The sequence below is a fragment of the Canis aureus genome, chromosome 7, assembly GCF_053574225.1.
Source record: "Canis aureus isolate CA01 chromosome 7, VMU_Caureus_v.1.0, whole genome shotgun sequence".
Taxonomy (NCBI): Eukaryota; Metazoa; Chordata; class Mammalia; order Carnivora; family Canidae; genus Canis; species Canis aureus.
The window spans coordinates 7,407,336-7,429,680 of NC_135617.1; the positions used below are offsets into that span (position 1 = coordinate 7,407,336).

Consider the following 22,345-nt stretch of genomic DNA (forward strand, 5'->3'; position numbering starts at 1 on the left):
CACTAGGCTCTACGATCCCAAATAATCAACAGATGTTATTACTCTTCCCCAACAGGATGGAGGAGGGAACTAGGCAAAGGAATCAGCAAGCCGAAGCTGCCAAGGCACCTGCCAGCAGGGCTTTCTCTGGGAACTCACTCGTGATTCCCACGGCGGAGGCCGTCTGCGGTGCGAAGGGAGTCCTCGGGCTTCTAGAACGCAGGGAGCCCCCACGGCGGGCCCAGGTCCCCGAGATTCAGTTGTCGGACGCGGGGGTCGCCCCGCTCCAGCCGCCCCTCCCGCCGGGCGCTCCGAGCCGGCAGGGAGCGCGACCCCGCCCCCGCCCCCGCCCCCGCGTGCGCGCTTCCGCACGCGCGCCGCCCCCTCGGCAGCCAATGGGGAGGGGCGCCGCGCGCAGGGGGCGGGGCCATGACGCGCGCCTCGTGACCCGGCTCGCGGCCTGCGTCCGAGGAAGCCGGAAGCGGCGGCGGTCGGCGGCACCGGCTGGGGGCCGGGGAGGCGGCGGCGCGGGGGGCGGGGGGCGCGAACCCCGCGATGGGTCCGGACGCCACAGCGGCGCGGCGGAGGTCGTTGCTGCTGCTGCTGCTGCTGCTGCTGCTGTGGTCGGGCGCGCTCGCCTTGGCGGGCAGCCCGCACAGGGTCCTCCACGACCTCCTGTCGGAGCAGCGGCTGCTGGAGGTGGAGGACTTGTCCCTGAGCCTGCTGCAGGGCGGAAGGCTGGGGCCGCTGTCACTGCCCCCCGGCCTGCCGGATCTGGATCCCGAGTGTCGGGAGCTCTTACTGGACTTCGCCCGCAGCAGCGCGGAGCTGACCGGGTGCCTGGTGCGCAGCGCGCGGCCGGTGCGCCTGTGTCAGACCTGCTACCCCCTCTTCCAGCAGGTCGCCGGCAAGATGGACAACATCAGCCGAGCCGTGGGGGTGGGTAGAGGAGCACCCCGGGACCTCCGGGGCGTGGTGGGTCGGGGGAGGAGGACGCAGTGATGCTTTTACTGCGGGAGCCTCAGTTTCCCCGTTTGTAAGGAAAAGGGGTTGGCCTGGGACTGTGCACCGTCAGAGCGGATAGCCTTACAGGCCTCGGAGTTTGGAGTTTTGCCCTCGTGGCTGCTGTTTGCAGGTCGATAGGGCTGTTTTTCTCGGGGGTCCTGCACCCTTCACCCCACCTTTCCTTTCCCTCCTTTACCCTCTTCACCCCACCCCGACACAGCTTCTTCCCATCCCTGCCTGATGTTCCCAGGAAGGACCCTTTCCTGAAACCCCAAAGAGCTGGGGCGGGGGGGGGGGGGGAAGGAGGGGGGTGGGGAGAGTGTAGTAGTGATTAGGAGGCTGGAGCATTGTGGCCAGATAACATCAGAGGCGCCACTTCACAGCAGCTTGGTCTTGGATTAATTTATCTTGTAATCTTCGTTTCCTCCTCTCTGCAAAATGGAGAAAAACAACTGCCCGCCCGGTGTGACTGTTACAAGGATCAAAAGAGATAACATGTGAGAGTTTATCTTGGTGATGGAGACAAGTCTGCAGCCGGTCAACCAGACGTCCAGTGCTTAGTAGCTGGCATGGTCCTGGCGAGTGACTCTCTAAGAGCTCTTAGAAGACTAGCACAGAGTAGTAGTTCTCAGGAGCTAGAATTTAGGAAGTGGTATGTCTGCCTTCCATTTTTGGTGATTTTAGTGCTTTTCGGGTCATGTGGTGGTAGGTCCTGTGAGGGGGTTAATAAAAGAGGGAGGGAGGAAGGAGGGGAGAGAATTCATGTTCCTGCTAATAAGAAACTTACAGGGTCTAGAGTAGTAAAGGGTAAGAGTGTCAGGGCTGGTAGGAGTCATGAGGTGTGGGCCCGATAGGCCTTGTAAAGGAAAAAACACGAAGAATGACGTTGGGATCATAGGGAGGGAAAGTTCCTCTTGTATGGAGAGGACCAGTAGTCTCACGAAAATGTGATTGGAATTATTTCATACATCATAGTCAATCTGACAAAATACGAACTTAGAGTTGCATCCTGCGTTGTCAGCCTGCTATTACTTAAATCCATTTTTTTTTTGACATAGATAGGAAACTTATTTGCGTGAAATAAATGATGTGGTTGATCTTTCTGTAAAGAGCTAGTTTTTTTGTTTTTTTTTTTTCTGGTTTTACCAATACTATTACACTTTTTAAAAGATTTTATTTATTCATGAGAGACACAGAGGGAGAGGGAAGAGACATAGGCAGAGGGAGAAGCAGGCTCCATGCAGGAAGCCTGATGTGGGGCTCGATCCTGGATCGTGCCCTGAGCCAAAGGCAGATGCTCAACTGCTGAGCCACCCAGGAGTCCCAAGAGCTAGTTTTCAAGTTTGGAAAGAAACAATTAAAGTCGATGAATCACCGAAGTGGCAATTAGTAGAAGTTTATTGTGCACATGAAAAAAGACAGTTTGTAAACTGGGAGCACTAAAAGCAAAACATGGAATGAGGCTCAGAGATTCATTGTTATAAAGCAGTGTATGTAGTATGGGACTGTGACTGTTAATTCTTCACAGAGCTGGTTACAATATAGGAACCTTCTTTTTATTTTTCGTAAGAATTTTCTTAAAGAGAATTGGTTAGTAGTTGCCTCATTTCAATTCTGGGGAATAATAGAAGTCTGGTGTATGATTTTCAAAGGGATAAGCAAGAGGTGACCCAGGTCAAGTTAACCTCACTTGTCTTGCAAAATAAGCTAAATTAAACTTCTGTTTGTATGACCGAACTGGTTTTATTTCATCAGGGAATGTTCAAATCTGGTCTCCATTTGTATTTGATTTTAACATAGGTTAAATAAATTTAGGCTTATCTGCAATATTTTCCAGGCATATTTCTATTAGGTATAGCAAAGTGGATGTATATCCCTCTCTACCTGTCTTCTTATGATCTAAAAATAGAGTACCCAAGACTTGTCACTATTAGCAGGGTATGATATGACATCGTATTGGATTTTGAGCAATTAGGTGAGTTGTTTTGTGGCCAAGATGATTGAGTCATGAGGCAAAGCTTGGATCCTTTGAGGGAGCAAATGCGTTCCTCATTTGTGTAGATACTGTGGAATTAGGAAGAGGTTAAAAGATTACCCCAAACTCTAGTATTATAATCATCACCCAGTCTGTGTTTGAATTTCCACATGAATTCCTCACTGCCCAAGAGAGTTGGGGGTAGGGGCAGAAACTTCCTTTCATTTGTGCCTATCAGATTCTACCAATGATCTGGGCACCAGGCTCACCTCACCCTTGTGTGAAAGGAAGAAAGTAAAGAGTTTTTTAAAAAAAAAACAAAAACAAAAACACAAACCCAGAAAAACCCTTTGCTCAATCTGGATTTCCACTCCAGTTCATCCTAGACCTTGACCTCTTTTGCTTCCTTTCTTCAGTAGAGAAAGGAGCTAGAATTTAGGAAGTGGTATGTCTGCCTTCCATTTTTGGTGATTTTAGTGCTTTTCAGGTCATGTGGTGGTAGGTCCTGTGAGGGGGTTAATAAAAGAGGGAGGGAGGAAGGAAGGGAGAGCTAGCTTTGCTAGCTCAAAAGCATGATTTCTACAGTTAGGAGATACTTCATGGATTTAATAGAGTTTTTTGGATTGGCTTGGGAATTGAATCATCATGTGTAATGGATGGAAAAAAAGTGTTCTGAGTTTCTTAGAAGTGACCTTGAAGGAATCATTTGTTTGTGTGTGTGTTGGGGAGGTTATTTCTAGGGAGTAGTGTACTTTCTTTGACTCACGGAGGCTCAGTCTTTCCTTTAAATCAGTTTAATCAGCAGGCACATGCTATTCTTAAATATTGGGCTAGTAAAACAATACAAAAGGAAAAGGAGGATAAGGCCCAAGCTTCAAACTATCAGTGTAGTTGGGGAAATAAACCTATTTTGAGAAAAAGAAAGAAGGAAAAAAATCATCAATGGGAATGTTATGTTTTGTACAATAGCAGTTTACAGCAAAAGGGGGAAGGAGTTGTTGAATTAAAGGAGAACAGAGCAAGGTGGGGCTAATCAGAGAAAACCTATGAGCTGAATTTTGAATAAGATATCCTTTATCATCTCTTCAGGATAAATCCATGTCCATGGATTGATTGGGAGAGGAAGGGAATATAGCAAGGAGAAAAAGAATCAAATGTAGAAATTAGCAAGCTATTTCTCTGGCTATAGCAAGCTAATTCATTTAACAGATTGCCTGATGAGAATTCTATTTTCTTGTCACTTCCTCTTGGAGTTACTGAGACAAGGACCACATATAGTTTTATTATCAGAAAGTAAAGAATACAGTGATTTGTGAAACTTGAGTGGTATAACTGACTGATTTCCTTAGAGTCACACTTTCAATCTTTTAGTATAGACTGATCGTGATTTCACTGAGCTGTTCAGCATCCTCAGAGAAGCTGCTAGGATGCCTTGACCACACCCCCAAACTCTGAATTGCTTAGCTGTATCTCATTCTCCTTGGTTGGCTTAAAAATTTATATAGATAGGTAGGTGTAGATCTACAAAGATATGTATATATATTTAATGAAGGTGTTAGAGATTAGGAGTATATATCTGGAACTGTTCAACATACTTTTTTTTAGTATAGACTGATAAATAAAATCTTAGGGATATATAGAGAGACTCAACCTAGAATAACAATAATCTGTCTTTTATTAGTGATCAGAAAGTAATGCTGCTTCTGCATTCATTCAAGAAAATTATTGAGTACCTATTATGTACAGTTAATAGTAGTTACTAGGGATATAGCTGTAAATGAGCAGAGCTTATAGTCTGTTAGGGAAAGCGGACATTAAGTATATTAACAATGCGGGATCCCTGGGTGGCGCAGCTGTTTGGCGCCTGCCTTTGGCCCAGGGCGCGATCCTGGAGACCCGGGATCGAATCCCACGTCGGGCTCCCGGTGCATGGAGCCTGCTTCTCCCTCTGCCTGTGTCTCTGCCTCTCTCTCTCTCTCTCTCTGTGACTATCACAATTAAAAATAAATAAATATTAAAAAAAAAAGTATATTAACAATGCAATTATTTAATTCAGTTAAGTCTTGCAAAGTAAAAAACCCCAGATACTACTACCAAATCATATGACAAGAGAGCTGATCTTGACTAGGGCTAGTGGTAGGTAGAGTGGTCAGTGGTTAAAGCTGATATCTAAATTCTGAGAGATTGTGGGGCAGGGACGAGAAGGTATACATGTAAAGAAGGAGCAGGTGTGAAGATTGTGAGTCTGGTGTGTTTGAGTACTCAAAGTACTATGAGCTAGGAGGAGACTAGTGATCCTAGCCTGAAGTAGTAGGCAGGTACCCGATCACGTGGGCCTCATGGGGTATGTTAAGGGTTTTAGACTTTTATGTTGAAACAGTGAGATGTTATTGAGAGGTTTAATTCTGTAGAAGGATGTGATCAGATTTATACTTTAAAAAACCATTTAGGTTACATGAGAAAAAGTGGAGGGGATGGGATGGGAAGGATAGAGGAAGAGTAGGTGTAGGGAGATGAATTAAGAGACTCTTGTGATAGGAGAACTAGTGGTAAGGCTACGTAGGGACCATTGTGATGGGGAGAAATGGATAGATTTCAGAGATATGTAGGAGGTAGAATTGACAAGACTCAGTGGTTAACCTGTGGGGGGTTCTTGAAGTCCCAGTGTTTATGGCCTTTCCTTACACTTTCTGTATCCTTAAAACTCCAGGAGTCTTATAGTGCCTGGTAAGTAAGTAGTAGGAGTTAAATAACTTTGAAACACTGAAGGGGTCAGCATGACTTAATTTCTTGCTTGGGGCAGATGGGAAAAAAGAAATAGGTAAGGATCAAATAACTGAGGAGCTTGGATTTATTTTTTTGCATAGTGTGAGTTTCATTATTAAAATAATCTGTGGAAAGCATATTCTATGTGGGTACAAACTATTTGGGTACAAATTGGTGTGTCACGCTTTCTTGTGGTTTAAAGGATTTTGAACCAAAAATTTCCCGGAAGATGAAACTTAAATATTTTGTCATCATTTACCCACCAGATTAAAGAAATTACGTAAATAGTGTATGTTCATTGTAGGAAAATCTAGACAGTATAAAAGAAGCAAAAAAAAAAAAAAAAAAGAAAAAAAAGAAAAAAAGAAAATCACCATAGCTTTATTATTCAGAGATAACCAGTGCTATATTTTAATGAAAGCTTTCCAGAATTTTTTCCTATGTATAAAAAGTAAGAAATATGACGCACACAATTTGGGCCTAAGTGGTTGAAATTGTGCAATAGAACAAGTATTTAAGAAGCACAAAGATTTTCTTCCCTTTCCAGTGCGCCGGGTATCAATAAATATTAGCTGCTTTTATTACAGGTGTAATTAATGACATCATTATTTGATCACATCAAAAAATGTTTAAAAATGCTTCTAATATTTTAGTTATTCTTATAAGGTTTTTTTCCCTAAAGTTATTTAGGAAGCCTAAAAATACTCAGATTGTATTTTTCTGTTTTTGTTGTTGTTACAGAATACATCAGAGAGTCATAGTTGTGCCAGAAGTCTCTTAATGGCAGATAGAATGCAGATAGTTGTGATTCTGTCTGAGTTTTTTAATTCCACGTGGCAGAAGGCAAATTGTGCAAGTAAGTAATTCTTTCATTTTCATGTTGCAGTTGTGGTTCAATAGTATAGATGTCAGATTTTATTTTAGTGAATTTTGAAATCTTTGAAGCTAGATAATACTTTTTATTACTGTTTATTTATTTTAATTTTATTTATTTATTCATGAGAGACAAGAGAGAGAGAGAAAGAGAGAGAGAGGCAGAGACACAGGCAAAGGGAGAAGCAGGCTCCACACAGGGAGCTCGATGTGGGACTCGATCCCAGGTGTCCAGGATCACGCCCTGGGCTGAAGGTGCTAAACCACTGGGCCACTGGAGCTGCCCTATTACTAAGTTTAAATGAACTACAATTAGCATCATGGTTTATTAGTGGGAATTACTTGGGCGAATATTGAAAGGCAGAAAAGTGTAGCAGTTGGCAGGATGAACTTTGCAGTCAGACAGATCTGGCCTTGATTCTAAGCTCTGCCACTGCTAACCCTGACTCACTAGCAGTCAGACCTTGGGCTTGTAACTTCGCCTCTTGGACCTTCGGTTTCCTTATCTGATTTGGGGATAAATTGGGGATAATAATGGAACCTACCTTATATGCTTGTTTTTAGGATTAAATGGCAAAAATTGTATAAAGAACTTAGCTGAGTAGCTGGCACATAGTTAATGTTGAAATGTTAACTGTTTAATATAATAATAATTATGATGTTTATAATCTGTCAAATGGTGGTGATGGGAGGTGGTAACATCCATTCTACCAGTTTTGCAGGTTTATATGTATTTGTATACTACAATGAGATCATTTTCAGGCACTCTTTGGAAAAGTTAAAACCATTATTTCAATATGTGTTTTGAACACCAACTGTGTACTAGGCAGTTCTTGTTTTCCTTGCTTTATAATTTAGTGAAGGAGAAAGTTACATCTGGAGGATAACCTGAGACAGACAAATAAATGTTTTAATAAAGTCATAGAATCCTTAGGGGAAGTAGAAAATAAACTGGGGAGAATTAGAAATGATTTCCTGGAGGAGGTACTTTTTGATCCTACACCTTTCTGGATGGCCAGGCGTAATTTCAATAAATAGAGATGAGAGGAAGGATACCGCAGAGAGGGAGGCATCATGGACAGAGGCACAGAGGAATAAAAGACTAGTAGGTGTTTCAGGGTCTAGGAGCACAGTGGGAGGTAAAATTGGAAAAGGGAAATAGGACCTTGACTGATAGAGTAGTTTATCAAGGCATTTTATTAAGAATTGGTTGCATACTGTAGTATTTTAAATATTTACCATACACATGGAATACTAAAGGCAGTAAGAAGTACTACAGGTTAAAAAATGTTTAACATTTAACCTAGTACTTTCCAAGCTTTTTTGTTTTGTTTTGTTTTCTGTATTTCATTAAAAAATATTATTGAAGTATAGTTGATCTACATGTTCTATTAGTTTCAGGGGTACAACTTAGTGATTCAACAATTCTATACATCATGCAGTGCTCACTAGAAGATTTCACTCATTTTAACTACAAAGAGCCTTCATTTTTTCTTTTAATGAAATCCCATTGGAATTTCATCCAGAGAGCAGTGAGGAAGTTATTAGGATAGTTTAGGCAAGAGACAAAGAAAACATAGAGTATGGACAGGAGAAATCCTCAGTATTAAAAAATCTATGTGCTTGTAAGTCATTAATGAGTTTAACTTTTCTAAGGTCTTGTCTTTTTGTTTAGATCATACGAGAAAAACTAAATGGCAGAAAGACCCCTGCTAAGTTTCTTTTCTTTGCAGTACATCATAGTATATTGAATATTGATTCTTTTAATTTTGTCTCTATTAATTCAGATTTTTGGGCAGCCCGGTGGCTCAGTGGTTTAGCGCCACCTTCAACCCAGGGCGTGACCCTGGAGACGCAGGTTCGAGTCCCACATCGGGCTCCCTGCAATGTGGGACTGAATGAATAAATGAATGAATAAATAAATAATTCAGATTTTTTGGTAATTTGAACAGAGGTTTGGCTGACAGTTACTTTTTTTTTTTTTTTAAACAAAATCTTTATGTTTTGGTGTAAAAGTTTCCAGTATAAATATGATTGAACAGTTTGCTTAACCTATATAGGAGAGCTAGCTAGCTAGTTATTTATTATCTATCTATTTATTTATTTATTTATTTTTAAAGATTTTATTTATTTATTATGAGAGACACAGAGAGAGAGAGGCAGAGACATAGACAGAGGGAAGAAGCAGGCTCTATGCAGGGAGCCCGATGTGGGACTCGATCCCAGGACTCCAGGACCATGGCCTGGGCCAGAAGGCAGGCGCTTAACCACTGAGCCACCCAGGCATCCCAGGAGAGCTATTTTTAAATATTCTTAAACCCTTAAATCTATTGATATAGAAAAAATATGTTAATTATAATTTAAAATTAATTAAAATAAATGGGATATATATTGAGGTTCACTTCTTTTGATTGGTGTGAGGTGTGACTTAATTTTTATGCTTGAGAGGTAAAGCATCTTTTCTTTCCTTTTTTTAAAGGTTTTATTTATTTATTTGACAGGAGAGAGAGCATGAACAGGGGCAAAGACAGGCAGAGAGAGAGGGAGAAGTCCCAATGTGGGGGCTCAATCCCAGGACCCTGGGATCATAACCTGAGCCAAAGACAGACGCTTAGCCTCCTGAGCCACCCAGGTGCCCTAAAGCATCTTATCTTTAAAAGATATTTTCTGACAAAGACTTCACTAACTCAAAAGTAGCTTTCTTTTCCAGTTAGTTAATAAAAGAAAGAAAACGTTTTGCTGCATATTTACTTAATATAGTAGTTATAAAACTCTTTAGAATAAATTCTTAGGGTAACTTTGTTTTTCTGTGAGCCATCCTATCTTGAAAATATTCCTTGGGCAGCCCACGTGGCTCAGTGGTTTAGCGCTGCCTTCAGCCCAGGGCATGATCCTGGAGACCCGGGATCGAGTCCCAGTCGGGCTCCCTACATGGAGCCTACTTTGCCCTCTGCCTGTGTCTCTGCCTCTGCGTGTGTGTGTGTGTGTGTGTGTGTGTGTGATGAATAAATAAAAAAATCTTTTAAAAATATTCCTTGATTGAACATCTTTTGAAGAATAAATGAAATGCTTAACTTCCTAATTAAAATTAATTTGGTCAAGATATGTGGTCAGGTGAAAGAAGCAAGGTGCAGAGAAATGTGACATCTTTTGAAGAATTAGAAAACTAAGAGGACTTAGTTTTCATCCAACTTACTTTTTACCCTTTAAATATTATGCCATATGCATTTAATACCTATTCAAAAATACATAAAATTTAACAGAATGTCCAAATCTAGAGTATTTATATGTTATAGTCAGAGAGATTGGCTATTTTCTTTTTTAGCATTATGCATTAAAATAAATTATCTTCCATTTATTTTTCATTCATATTTTAAAATTTCATCATAACTTATATTCTATATTTTAAATGGAAATAAAATAGTTCTATAAATTTGTATTCCTCAGCTGTTTTCTCTTGGACATTCTAAAATAATCATCTTAAATAGAATAATATCTATCAGAAGTACCAGAGAACCCTTCTAATAATGTTCTTTTTAACTGTATTTAATAAAGGTATGGACATTTTCTGAAAATTTTAAGGAGTTATTCAAGTAACTTTAAGTTTTTTATCAAAAAATTTTTTAAAAGATTTTAAATTTATTTATTCATGAGAGAGACAGAGAGAGGTAGAGACACAGGCAGAGGGACAAGCAGGCTCCCCATGGGAAGCCCAATGCAGAACCTGATCCCAGGATCCTGGGATCAGGCCCTGAGCTGAAGACAGTTGCTCAACCTCTGAACCCCTTGGGTGTCCCAATTTTTTACCAAAAGTTAATAAGGCATTCTTACTTGAGCAACATAATCTTCTCTTACAAAGTAGTGAGGAAAGTAATTGGAAGGAAGGAAAAAATGAGGAGCTAAAGAAGGTGAGTAATAAGTTAGCAGTGGAAGTACATAATATTTCTCAATTTTGAACCCTTGTCTCATTTGAGCTTCACAATAAGCCTTATGAGGTAGAATGAGGGTTCAGAGAGTGTAAGTGAACTATAAATCCCGAGTCTAGAACTAAATTCAAAAGGCTTTAAGATTGTTCATCTGAATAGATAGTGTTCATGAGTTAATGCCTAATTTAGTTTTTTTAAAGTACTACTTGACAAATTCATTGCACAGTCTCTATTGTAAGAAATATAAATACATTTTAATTAGGCCACAAAGGTTTAACATTTATGTTATATACATACTTGATATTCTGGAAAGCATAGTCTTTTACTAAAAATATAAATGTAAAATACTCTCTTTTTCTAAAGAACAATTAATACTACATAAAATTAAAACTAGATAATGTGAAAAAAATTATTTTTAATGGAGTTGCACATTTTCTAGGGAAATGTAAATGTTCAGCAATGGTCTGGCATTAGGTTCTCATGAAATTTCATCTCTAGCAACCAGATATATTAAACACTAAGTTCATAGGATCTTTATTTGTTCCTTTCCTTTTTTTTTTTTTTTAAGTTTTATTTATTCATTTGAAGGGGGGTGGTGCAAAGGGAGAGGGAGAGAGAATCTTAAGCAGACTACTAGCTGAGAATAGAGTTGATCATGGAGCTCGATCTCAGGCCCTGAGATCATGACCTGAGCCGAAACTGAGTCAAATGCTTAACTGACTGCACCACCCAGGCACCCCTACTCTTATTTTCTTAATGAATGATAATAAAGTTTTCCATTTAGTTGTGCATTTAAAATTATTTCCTACCTATTCATTGTTTTAAAAATCATTGGCCTTTATTTTTATTTATTTTTTTAAGATTTTATTTATTTATTCATGTGAGACATAGAGAGAGAGGCAGAGACACAGCAGGCTTGATCCTCGCAGGCTCCTCGCAGGGATCCCAATGCAGGACTTGATCCTGGATCCCAGAATCATGCCCTAAGCCAAAGGCAGACTGTCAACTGCTGAGCCACCCAGGTGTCCCTAAATCATTGGCCTTTAGGAATTTGTAGAAGAATACAAGGGTTGTTTATTCTTAATAAATGGAAGACAATAGTCATAATTTTAAAGGAATTGTGTCTGGTCAGAAATTTGCCTGGTTGTTACAATTTTGGAGAATAGAAAATACTACTCCAAAATATGACTGTAGGAGACCAGGATATGCCACCCCAAAATATGCCTCTTTGGAATGAGGATATTGAGCTGATTATTTGATAAACATCAGACACAGGAGAAACTCTGAAGATGGAGTAGAAGTAACCATTTTATAAGGGAAATTTGTATATATTAAAGGAGATCTACATTTGTAAGAGTATTTCTTTCTTTCTACCAAGAAACAGATGACTTGGGGATCTCTGGGTGGCGCAGCAGTTTGGCGCCTGCCTTTGGCCCAGGGCGCGATCCTGGAGACCCGTGATCGAATCCCACATCGGGCTCCCAGTGCATGGAGCCTGCTTCTCCCTCTGCCTGTGTCTCTGCCTCTCTCTCTCTCTCTATCATAAATAAAAAAAAAAAAAAAAAAAAAGAAACACATGACTCTAAATCCCAAAAGAATCTTAAAAATGGACAAGGCAGGGACATACATCTGCATAACAAAACTTATATTCATTTACCATGCTTCTCCTCGTCACTTCTTCATAACCAGCCTTCCTCATACTCTTCTTTCTTTGTTTTTAGCTGAAGGTGGCATTTATGCCTGAATTCTAAGCCATCTCTTTGAGTACTCATTTTTCCTGTATGTCTGCCATGTGTATATGAAAGATACAAGTTAACTTCTGTTTGTTTTTCTCCTGTTATCTGTCTTTTGTTATAGGAGTACTAGCTGAGAATTTAGAAGAATAGAAGGAAAATTATTTTTTCTCCTTTACAGTATATACATGAAAATCACAATACAAATTTTCAAAAAAATTTTCTGGATTATTTGCCTTTTGTTTTAAACACAAAGTTTTCTCAGAATTTGTGTGAAATTATTAAACTTGAGCCACTAACCCATTTGTTTACATTATCTTTTTGTGATGGTCTAGTTATTAAATTTGCAAATACACCCTGGTGGTTGAAGCCAGCAATAAGGATCTTTAATGGTGAATAATATGGAATCCATTCATTCTAGTACCTAAAAGATAAAATAAGAAGGGAAAAAATGACAAAGAATGAACAAAAACTACTTATATTTGTTTTTGATGAAGAGTTAAACCAAAATGTGATCTATTTTATGAGAATGTATCTTTTGATATAAAATGACAGTTTTTTTCATCTTCTCTACTAGCAAATGCAAAACTATAATTATATAGGTAAAAATCTTTTTAAGTGAATTTAAGAGGCTACATTTTAAAAATAATATTATTTAAAATATAAAAATAAAAAAAATTTTTTTTAAAGACTATTAAGGAGGCACTTGGGTGGCTCAGTTGGTTGAGTGCCCGACTCAGGAAATGATCTCAGGGTTGTGAGATTGAGCCCCATGTTGGGCTCCACACTCAGCATGAAGTCTACTTGCCTCTCTGTCCCCCTCTGCCCCACCTCAAATAAATTAAATAAATAAATAAATAAATAAATAAATAAATAAATAAATTCTTTTTAAAAAGATTGTTACAAACATAAAAATATAAAAGCTAAAATATTGTTTAAAAGAATATTATTAAAATTAATACACTGCAATTTTGGAGAATAGAAAATACTACTCCACCTTTCCTTTCTTGCTCTAGTGGTGGGTTGACATCTACTCTCTGCAGTTATTAGTTGATGAAAGGAAGGCCAGAAACCCAATAAAAAAGAGTGTGTCATCCACATACCACTCCCATCTCTTTCATCTTTAGAATTCCTGTGTCTTTATTAGTCTTATTAGTCTTGGTAGGAAAAAAGGTTTTAGAAATTGATGGAGATTTAAAAGAAGTGTTAACAGCTCAGCTCTCCCAATTCACGTTACAAATAATATGGAAACTCGTTCTTGTGGAGACTGTCTGCTAAATAGTAAAGGAAATAAATCAATATTTCTTCTGTACAGAATTTTAAAACTGTTGTCAAAAGTATATTGTTGACATAGGGACAGCCTTATTATTGACATGCTTCTGAGTTATCCCATGCATCTGACAATTGAATAATTAGGGTCACAAGCTTTGATGAAACCATGGATTGTTTTATGATAAAATATTTTGGTTCTTTGCTTTTTCTTTATTGAACTTTATTGAAATATAATCAGCATAGAACATTATATAAGTTTAAGGTGTATAGTGATTATATTGATTTGATATATATTACAGAATGATTACCATGGTGTTAGGTAATGTGTTACATAATTAGCATTTCTTTTTTTGTGAGGAGAACGTTTAAGATTTACTCTGTTAGCAACTTTTGAGTATGTAAGTATATAAGACAGTACTGGTAACTCTAATCACCATGCTGTACATTAGATTCCTAGAACTTACTCATCTTGAAACTGGAGGTTTGTATCCTTTGACTAACATCTCCCCATTTCCTCCATCTCCTGGCAATCACCATTCTTCTCTTTCTATGAATTCAGCTCTTAGTTGACTCTATGCTGAGGTTTATTCCTGGACTTTCGATTCTATTCCATTGGTCTCCTTTCCTGTGTGATAAGAGTCAGTCTTACCTAGTTGATGAAACTCCCAGGTAAGGGATTTATAATTGAGTTTCTTTTGGAAGATCTTTCTTTAGGTAGATAAAGGCAATTCACAGAAGGCTCTCTGTGCTTGCTGTTTTTCAGGTAACTCTAGTTCAAAATAATTCTTGAGGCAAAGAGGCATATTTTATTTTATTTTTATTATTATTTTTAATATGTATATTTCTTTATTGGAGTTCGATTTGCCAACATACAGTGTAACACCCAGTGCTCATCCCGTCAGGTGCCCCCCTCAGTCACCCCATCCTCCCACCCACCTCCCCTTCCACTATCCCTTGTTCATTTCCCAGAGTTAGGAGTCTCATGTTTTGTCACCCTGCAAAGAGGCATATTTTTAGAAAGGCATATTCTATCACCCTTCACTTACTATGTCTTAATTCCTTAAAAGTCAATAATAAAACTTCATGGTTAACCAAAAGTTTGGTTAAGCAGAACCTCTCTTTCTCATTTTATCTACATTGTAATTTACTAAGCATTAAACTCACTTATTGGTATGTTATAATTTAAAGTGTCTTTGTTTTCATACTCATTAGTCTTGATTATATTCTTCAGGTACAAAGTTCTCACAGTTTATGCTCTATTTTCTGAAGCTTGTCCTGTTTTTCAGAAATTGGTGATTGTCTCTGTTGTTTTCTATAAAACTGGTTTTGTAAAACAGCAGAAATCTTTATACAAACTCCTAATGGATGCCAAATACTTTATCTAAAGATGCTAATAATTTCCATCATGATAATTTAGGTCTATGTATCTTAACTTGAATCCTCCACACCTTTAAAAATGCCTCTTGAGCTGATGCTTGAGCCCTCACTGAGAAAGAAGCTATGCTAATCTGTCCTTGATGAGACTGCATTGATTATCTGAGATGTGGAAAATTCATAATGACCACTTCACTTAGTGCTTATAGGAAGCTTTATTATTACTAATATTCCTTAACTTCCTAATTTCTAAAATATATAGTTTCTCATTGCTTATAATATTATGCTCCCGATTCCTGCAAAAGTATAAAAGAGGAATTTTACCGGGAGTTCCTTTATTTTAAATCAGAAAGTCAGGGCTCTTTAGTAATGAAGACATTTAAAATCCTATTGTATGAATGAACTCCTTTGTGCTTCATAATACCACTGTCTAATGATCATTGAAAAAATTTTGATGGTACTGCATTAATGTGGTACTCAACAAGATGACCAGTCTATATTAGCTTTTAGTTTAATTTTCAAATTATTTTAAATGAAAAGAAATAGCTGTCAGTAAAGTAGAAGAGATTAAGTTCTTTTGTTCAGAGGAAGCTTCCTTTATAAATTATTTTTTCATTTGTTTTTATTTTCCATAATTATCCTATAAACTACTTTTTTATAAAGAAATCATTTTTTTAAGAAATCGTTCCAATGACATACTGTGTATAGAAGAAATTGCCACTGCTCTCTTATGTTCACGTGCTTTATACTGCTTTTATAGGCAGTAGAGGGACACACACACCCATTAATTCCCTATAGTGTGTCAGTTGCAGTGACATGGCTCATTAACATAGATGTGCAATTGCTATGGATGAAATTGTATTCCCATTACTCCCTGCAAAATATCAACTATGAAAACAGAAAACCTGTTCGATCTTTTAGGCTAATATTCTAATATTCTACATATTTGTAGTTGTGTTTGTTTTTATATATTATATACTGCCTCATGCATAAAAGGATTCAAAGCTACTTTGTGGTGACATTAAACCAGCCTTAAGAGGCATTTATTTAAAAAAAAAAGAAAAAGAAGAGGCATTTGTTTTATCTTTTTTAAAAAGAGAATTTAGTGAATGAACTTTTTGAAAGATGATAGAGCAACATTTTCAAAAAGAAAAAGTGATACAATAAAGAGACTATTTAATTGCAAGTCTGGAAGTGCATTTTGTATTTCAGGGCCTTACTAACCTGATGTATGATCTTCAGTGTATTACTTTATTTCTCTGAATGGGACTTACATTCTTGAGAAGATAAAGATGTGGAGAATGCAGAGTATAGGAGTTCAGGGAGGGAGACTCTAGGAATAGGTTCATCAGCAGAGCCCCATGCATACCAGGTGCACACCCACCCTGCACTAGCGCAGATGGTGATCAATAGAACTGAATTCTGGTTCACCTTCTGGGGGGGCAGGAGTGCCTTTTTGTAATTAATCTAACCCAGAGAGGATGTCTGTTTTTAATGTGCACAGAGAAGTTTTAATGTGCTAGTTGCTCCTCTCCTTACCAGGTTTAAAGTTCATCTCAGCCACAAATACTAGTCAGTTGGTAGTAACTGCCCGAATCCTTGCATAGTGTAAGAGATCTATAGGTAGTGGAAGGATGAGCGGTGTCATGTATTTGGGTGATTCTCAGAATTGAACTGTAATGGTTTAGAATACAGATGTGAAGAGCACCTGGTTCTTGATCTTGGAGTGGTAAGTTTGAGCCCCACATTGGGTGTAGGGATTACTTAAAAATAAAATCTTAAAAAGGATATAGATGTGAATATTTTATTTATTTCAGTGTTTGCAAATGCAGGCTCAGGAATCAGACCAAATAGGATCTTCAGGTTTTCAGTACCAATTTTATGGCCATAGCCAACTTCCTTAATTGCTCTAAGCCTGTGTTCCTTATTTAGGGAATGGCGATAATGATAGTGCCTGCCTCTTGATATTATAAGAGTTAGAGCATGTGCATCTCTCACGGTGTTTCATAGCCTAGTGTCTCCTATAGGGGACAGGAAAAAACCTCTTTCCTCTACCCATTTTAGGTTCTCTGGCTGGAACTCTATAACTTAGACTGGCCAGAAACAGAAGCTTATTAACATGTGTGACGCATGTGGATACTGTAGAGTACCCAGCGATAGGAGTGACATGGGAGTAATCCAAAGGGATGGTTAGAATTTGGGTTTATACATCATCTTAAGCTAATCAAAAGAAAAGGGCTTTGGAACTTCTGGGTGGAGGAGACAAGTTATCAGAAGGTGACTAGGAAAAGTATGCTAAACCAGGATTGTTTAGTCAAGTTGGTTATACACATTTAAGTTAGAGCTTCTCCATTGGTTAAAGAGTCCTCTTCTTCCTTTCACTGAGAAGAAGACATCTTTGCAAATGGAAATTTCCTTTATAAATGTAAATTTTATTTATTAAAATATAATGTGTTCCCTGTTTTTAGAGCTTTTTTCCTGCTTCTGGTTCCTAGTGGCCAATATGCCAGGAGCACCTGAGTGGTTTAGTCAGTTAAACAGCCAACTCTTTGATTTTGGCTCAAGTCATGATCTCATGGTTGTGAGATTGGCTCAGAGTCCAGCGCAGAGTCTACTTGAGACTCTTTCTCCTCCTCTCTTTGTCCCCCCTACCCCCAGCCCACATTTGCTCTCTTTCTCAAAGAAATAAATAAACCTTAAAAAAATAATAATCTACATGCCAAAGAGGCATATTTTGAGGGGGCTGTATTCAAGTCTCTTTCGTTACCTATTTGGTCTATCTCTCATCCATTGAATTCTTTGTTTGCATTGCCACTTTTCTCCTGGATAATTGCAGTAGCTTCCTGTCCTGTCTCTCCACTTCCAGTTGAGAGAGATCATTTTAGATGGCCCTAAATGGGTATAATATATGGCCATCAGTTGAAAGAGTAGGGTGGAGTAGGTACTAGAGAATAGAAAATATTTGGAACATCCCTTGTGGAATAATTGGTAAAGTGTCTACAAGGATTTTTTTGTGGCCCTGAGATTAGAATTGGAATTGAGTTGCTTAATTATGACCTTAGAATTTTCTATAATAGCATGCTACAAGCAGAATTGGGAGTAGAGAAAGTGAACGAAGATTATTCAGGGTTAGATTATCCAGGGTTTGTGAGTATGTGGAATGTAAAGAGAGCAAGGATTCCAGGAGAGTGAGATTGAAATGGCTGACCACAAGTTTCAGGATATGAAGCCAGCTACTTGCACCTATATCCTAGATACATAGAAAGCAAGAGGAATGAACTTGAGCTAATGTTAACCAAAAGTACCAAGTTGCAGAGGAATATCATTTATTTTAGCTTTTAAAAAACATGTAAAATGCTTCTCTTTGTTTCCAGACTTTGCTTGAAGCCTCTTTATCAGTATTTTAGGCAAAATTCTTACCAGCTTGTTTCTTTGGTCCCACAACTCAATAGATTTGAAAGAACAAATTGAAAAAGGTGATCCTGTCAAGTTACAATAGAAGTGAAGGTGGAAGAGACACAGAACTACTAAATTTGACACAAAAGATGATCAAAAAGTATGAATTTAGGTTAAATTAATGTAGGATAAACAGTCTGATGCCTAAACAACACTGAGAATAATACCCTTTTTAAGTCAGCATTTGATAGCTGATGTTCATGACTAAGACTTTGCAGCATATCAACAATCAATTTAAATTTTATTTAATGTATGTTTTTATAAAGGGAAGAGAATATGTGATTATTTTGAGATTTCTCTGAATATGGTTATACAAAAAATATATCTTTTAGAAACTAAAAGGGAGTAAGCTCATGTATTTGAAAAATTCTCTTACATGGAACACATATGCTTGTTTGAACAAAGAATTACTATAGTTCGAAACAGAAGATGATAGTTTGAGAGATAAGTGACAGTTTATAATTGTTGCTGGAGATATATTAATATACATTTTTGTTTTTTGACAGATTGTTTAACAAACAAAAGTGAAGAATTATCAAATAGCACACTGTACTTCCTCAGTCTATTTAATCACACCTTGACCTGCTTTGAGCATAACCTCCAGGTATTTTTTATATGATACTTGAAATTAAAATGCTGCATTGTACATAGATGAGTAATAGATGAGTCAACTAATTTTTTAGCATTAATTGTTGATGTTTATCTATATACACAATGTAGAACAACAGTAAGTGGACCTGGATTTCTGCCTTTAGGAAAATCATCAAAACTGTACTTTTCTTATTTGTAAGGTAGGAACAGTAAAATCTATCCTGCCTACCTTCAAGTATTTTGTAGTGAGGATCCAATGAGATACTGGGTATGAACACAGTAACTTAGTCATGTGATTGTTTAATTAAAACACAATGTTTTTCTATCTGACAGTAACTTACCTTGACTTTGTTTATGCAATAAGGTATTATATTATGTAATGCAGTATATGATTCTACAGGCAGCTTATTCTTTGCCTCAATATTTGCTTAAACATTTTACCTATTTTAAAAGGCACTGTTAATAAAATAAAAGGCACTGTTTAGTGAGGTAACTTGAGTATTGAATTATAATGTAAAAGGTAGCCTTTAAGAAATGCACCTTGGGGTGCCTGCCTGGGTCTGTAGAGCATGTGACTCTTGATCTCGGGGTTGTGAATTCAAGCCCTATGTTGGGTGTAGAGATTACTTAAAAAATAAAATCTAAAAAAATAAAAAGAAAGAAAGAAAGAAAGGAAACCCACCCTTATAGGTTTTTGCTTTCTTTACTTCTGACCCTGTTGGTATTGATGGTGGTGATGAAGGGTGAGATTGGAACTCTGATAAAATCCTAGATTTGAAACTTGCTTAACAAGTAAGTAATCCCCACAAATAGATGTAAACATGTATAATATACATGTGATTTTCTCTGTAACCAATGTGATGACACAGAATTATGAATTTCCCTGCAAATAATAAGAACTGTTAAATAAGCAGTTCCCCAGATATCTTCTGCAAGGTGTTAACACATGGCCCATAAGAAAGGTTTAGTTTGGGGATCCCTGGGTGGCTCAGCGGTTTAGCGCCTGCCTTTGGCCCAGGGTGCGATTCTGGAGTCCCAGGATCGAGTCCCGCGTCGGGCTCCCGGCATGAAGTCTGCTTCCTCCTCCTGTGTCTCTGCCTCTCTCTCTCTCTATGTCTATCATGAATAAAGAAATAAATTTAAAAAAAAAAAAAGAAAAAGAAAGGTTTAGTTTTCTAATAAGGTTGGGAAATGCTTTACTATAGGACTTCAGAACTTTAGTGGACTGATGTGTGTTGTAAAACTCCAAATAGTAATTATTGTATGCAGTGTATACTAAGTCTTTGTATACCAAGGCCTTTTGTTTACTCTTTTAAGTGTTGTGATGAATGTTTTATTAGGGAAATTAACATTTTTCCTGAGATATTAGTTGCAAATATTTTTCCGAGTTTGTTGTTTATTTTTATTGTGCTTTTCTTTTCGTTATGAGGAAATTTTTAATTTTTATATTATCAAATTTATCAAAAAAAATTTTTGATAGCTTTCAGACTTGGTGTCATGTCAGGTTTTTCCCACTTTGTAATTATTTTTAAAAATTTCTCCTGTGATTTCTTTTAGTAATTTTATGGTTTTATTTTCTGCATTTAAACATCTTTTCTCTATCTGAAATTTATTTTGATGTAAGATATGAGGCATAGCTCCAATTCTTTTTTTCCTCATGAAATGAATTGTAGAACCAAGTAAAAAAAAAAATTCAGTCATTTTAAGATTTTATTACAAGTGCATTACATTTTAGATTCATCATTTGGAAATAATTGACATATTTATGATACTGAACTTTCCTATCTAGGAATATGGTATATTCTCTTTTTATTGCGGTAAAATAGAATATAAAGTTTACCATGCTACCATTTTGAGTGTACAGTTCAGTGGCATTAGTATATTCACACTGTTGTGCAATAACCACCATCCATCTCTAGAAATTTTTCAAACTAAAGCTCTGTATCCATTAAGCAGTGATTCCCCATGTCCTCCTTTAGCCCCTGGCAGCCACCATTATTCTCTCTCTTTTTTTTTTTTTTTTTAATGTCCTCTAGCACAGTCTTACTGATTTATTTAAATTTTGCATAGGTTTTATACATTTCTGAAGTTTATTCCAACGTATTTTATCACATTTGGTGCCCCCACTACAGATTTTTACTGTTTACTTTCTTTTAAAATGTTTTATTTTGGAATAATTTTAGATTTACAGAAAAGTTGCATAGGTAATGCAGAGAATTCCTGTATAATGCTGACCCGTTTCCCCAGATGTTAACCTATATATGTTACTATGGTATATTTGTCAAAACTAAGAAAGCAACATTGGTACAGAACTATTAACTAAATGCCAACTTTATTCTGATTTTACCACTTTTTCCACTAATGTCCTTTTTCTGTCTAAGGATCCATTCCAGGATAATAAGTAACTGGTCACTTCTTAAAGATTTCTATAATATATGTAGCTACATTCCCTTTCTTGTTCCAAATGCTATTTTTTGTGAGTTCTTTCTTCCCTTGAGTTTTCTTTAGGCTTGTTAAAGGTACATTCGTTTTTATTGATCTTTCAAAAACTTGTGTTTGGTTTTACTCACTAGTTCCTGGTTTTTTAAAAATCTTAATGTGTTTGTTTATTCTTTGGCATTTATTAATTCCTCCTATGATCTTTCAGTTCATTTTGTCATTTTTCTAGTTCTTTGAACTGAATGCCTAACATTTCCAGCTTTTCTTGCTCAACAATAAAATAATTTTCAGAGTGTAAAGTTTATAATTTTGGCCTTTCCAATAATAGATTCTGATATAAAGGGAATACATTGCATTTGTCTTTAAATTTCCAATTTTAATTCTGATTTGTTCTTTGACTTAAGAGTTTTTTGGAAGATTATTTTTTAATAGCAGTGACATGATTTTTTTGTTTATTTGCATTTGTACATCTTTTTTTTTTTTTTAATTTTTATTTATTTATGATAGTCACAGAGAGAGAGAGAGGCAGAGACACAGGCAGAGGGAGAAGCAGGCTCCATGCACCGGGAGCCCGACGTGGGACTCGATCCCGGGTCTCCAGGATCGCGCCCTGGGCCAAAGGCAGGCGCCAAACCGCCGTACCACCCAGGGATCCCGCATTTGTACATCTTAAGTTTTATTGAAATTGTGACCAGTAAATGTAGCCTGCCTATATTTTGGAATTTATTGAGATATCTTTGTGATGTGATAATCAATTATTAAAAATATATTTTTTTGAAGATTTATTTATTTTGGAGAGCACAAGTGAGAGGGGCAGAGGGAGAGTGAGAATCTCAAGCAGACTCTGTGCTGATAGCAGAGCCCAACATGGGGCCTGATCTCCGTATCCTGAAATCATGACCTGAGCTGAGATCAAGAGTCGGACTCTTGCCCAGCTGAACCACCTAGGCACCCCT

The 22,345-nt window shown here is 37.6% G+C and overlaps 2 protein-coding genes across 6 annotated transcripts in view; one reads left to right on the forward strand and one right to left on the reverse strand.

Moving 5' to 3' along the window:
- LOC144317031 (uncharacterized) overlaps positions 1–279 on the reverse strand; it is a 69,962-nt gene extending 69,683 nt beyond the window's left edge. For 2 of the 5 annotated variants that reach the window (XR_013382899.1, XR_013382895.1), the window contains exon 1: positions 139–279. The gene's annotated coding sequence lies outside the window, so the exon portion shown is untranslated. The remainder of the gene's footprint in view (positions 1–138) is intronic. The other 3 variants (XR_013382902.1, XM_077902867.1, XM_077902868.1) reach the window with 3 other exon arrangements.
- A 176-nt stretch (positions 280–455) lies between these two features.
- OSTM1 (osteoclastogenesis associated transmembrane protein 1) overlaps positions 456–22,345 on the forward strand; it is a 35,460-nt gene continuing 13,570 nt past the window's right edge. The window contains exons 1-3 of the mRNA XM_077902869.1: positions 456–918; positions 6,467–6,581; positions 18,866–18,963. Coding sequence (XP_077758995.1) covers positions 535–918; positions 6,467–6,581; positions 18,866–18,963 — 597 coding nt within the window. The 5' untranslated portion in view covers positions 456–534. The remainder of the gene's footprint in view (positions 919–6,466; positions 6,582–18,865; positions 18,964–22,345) is intronic.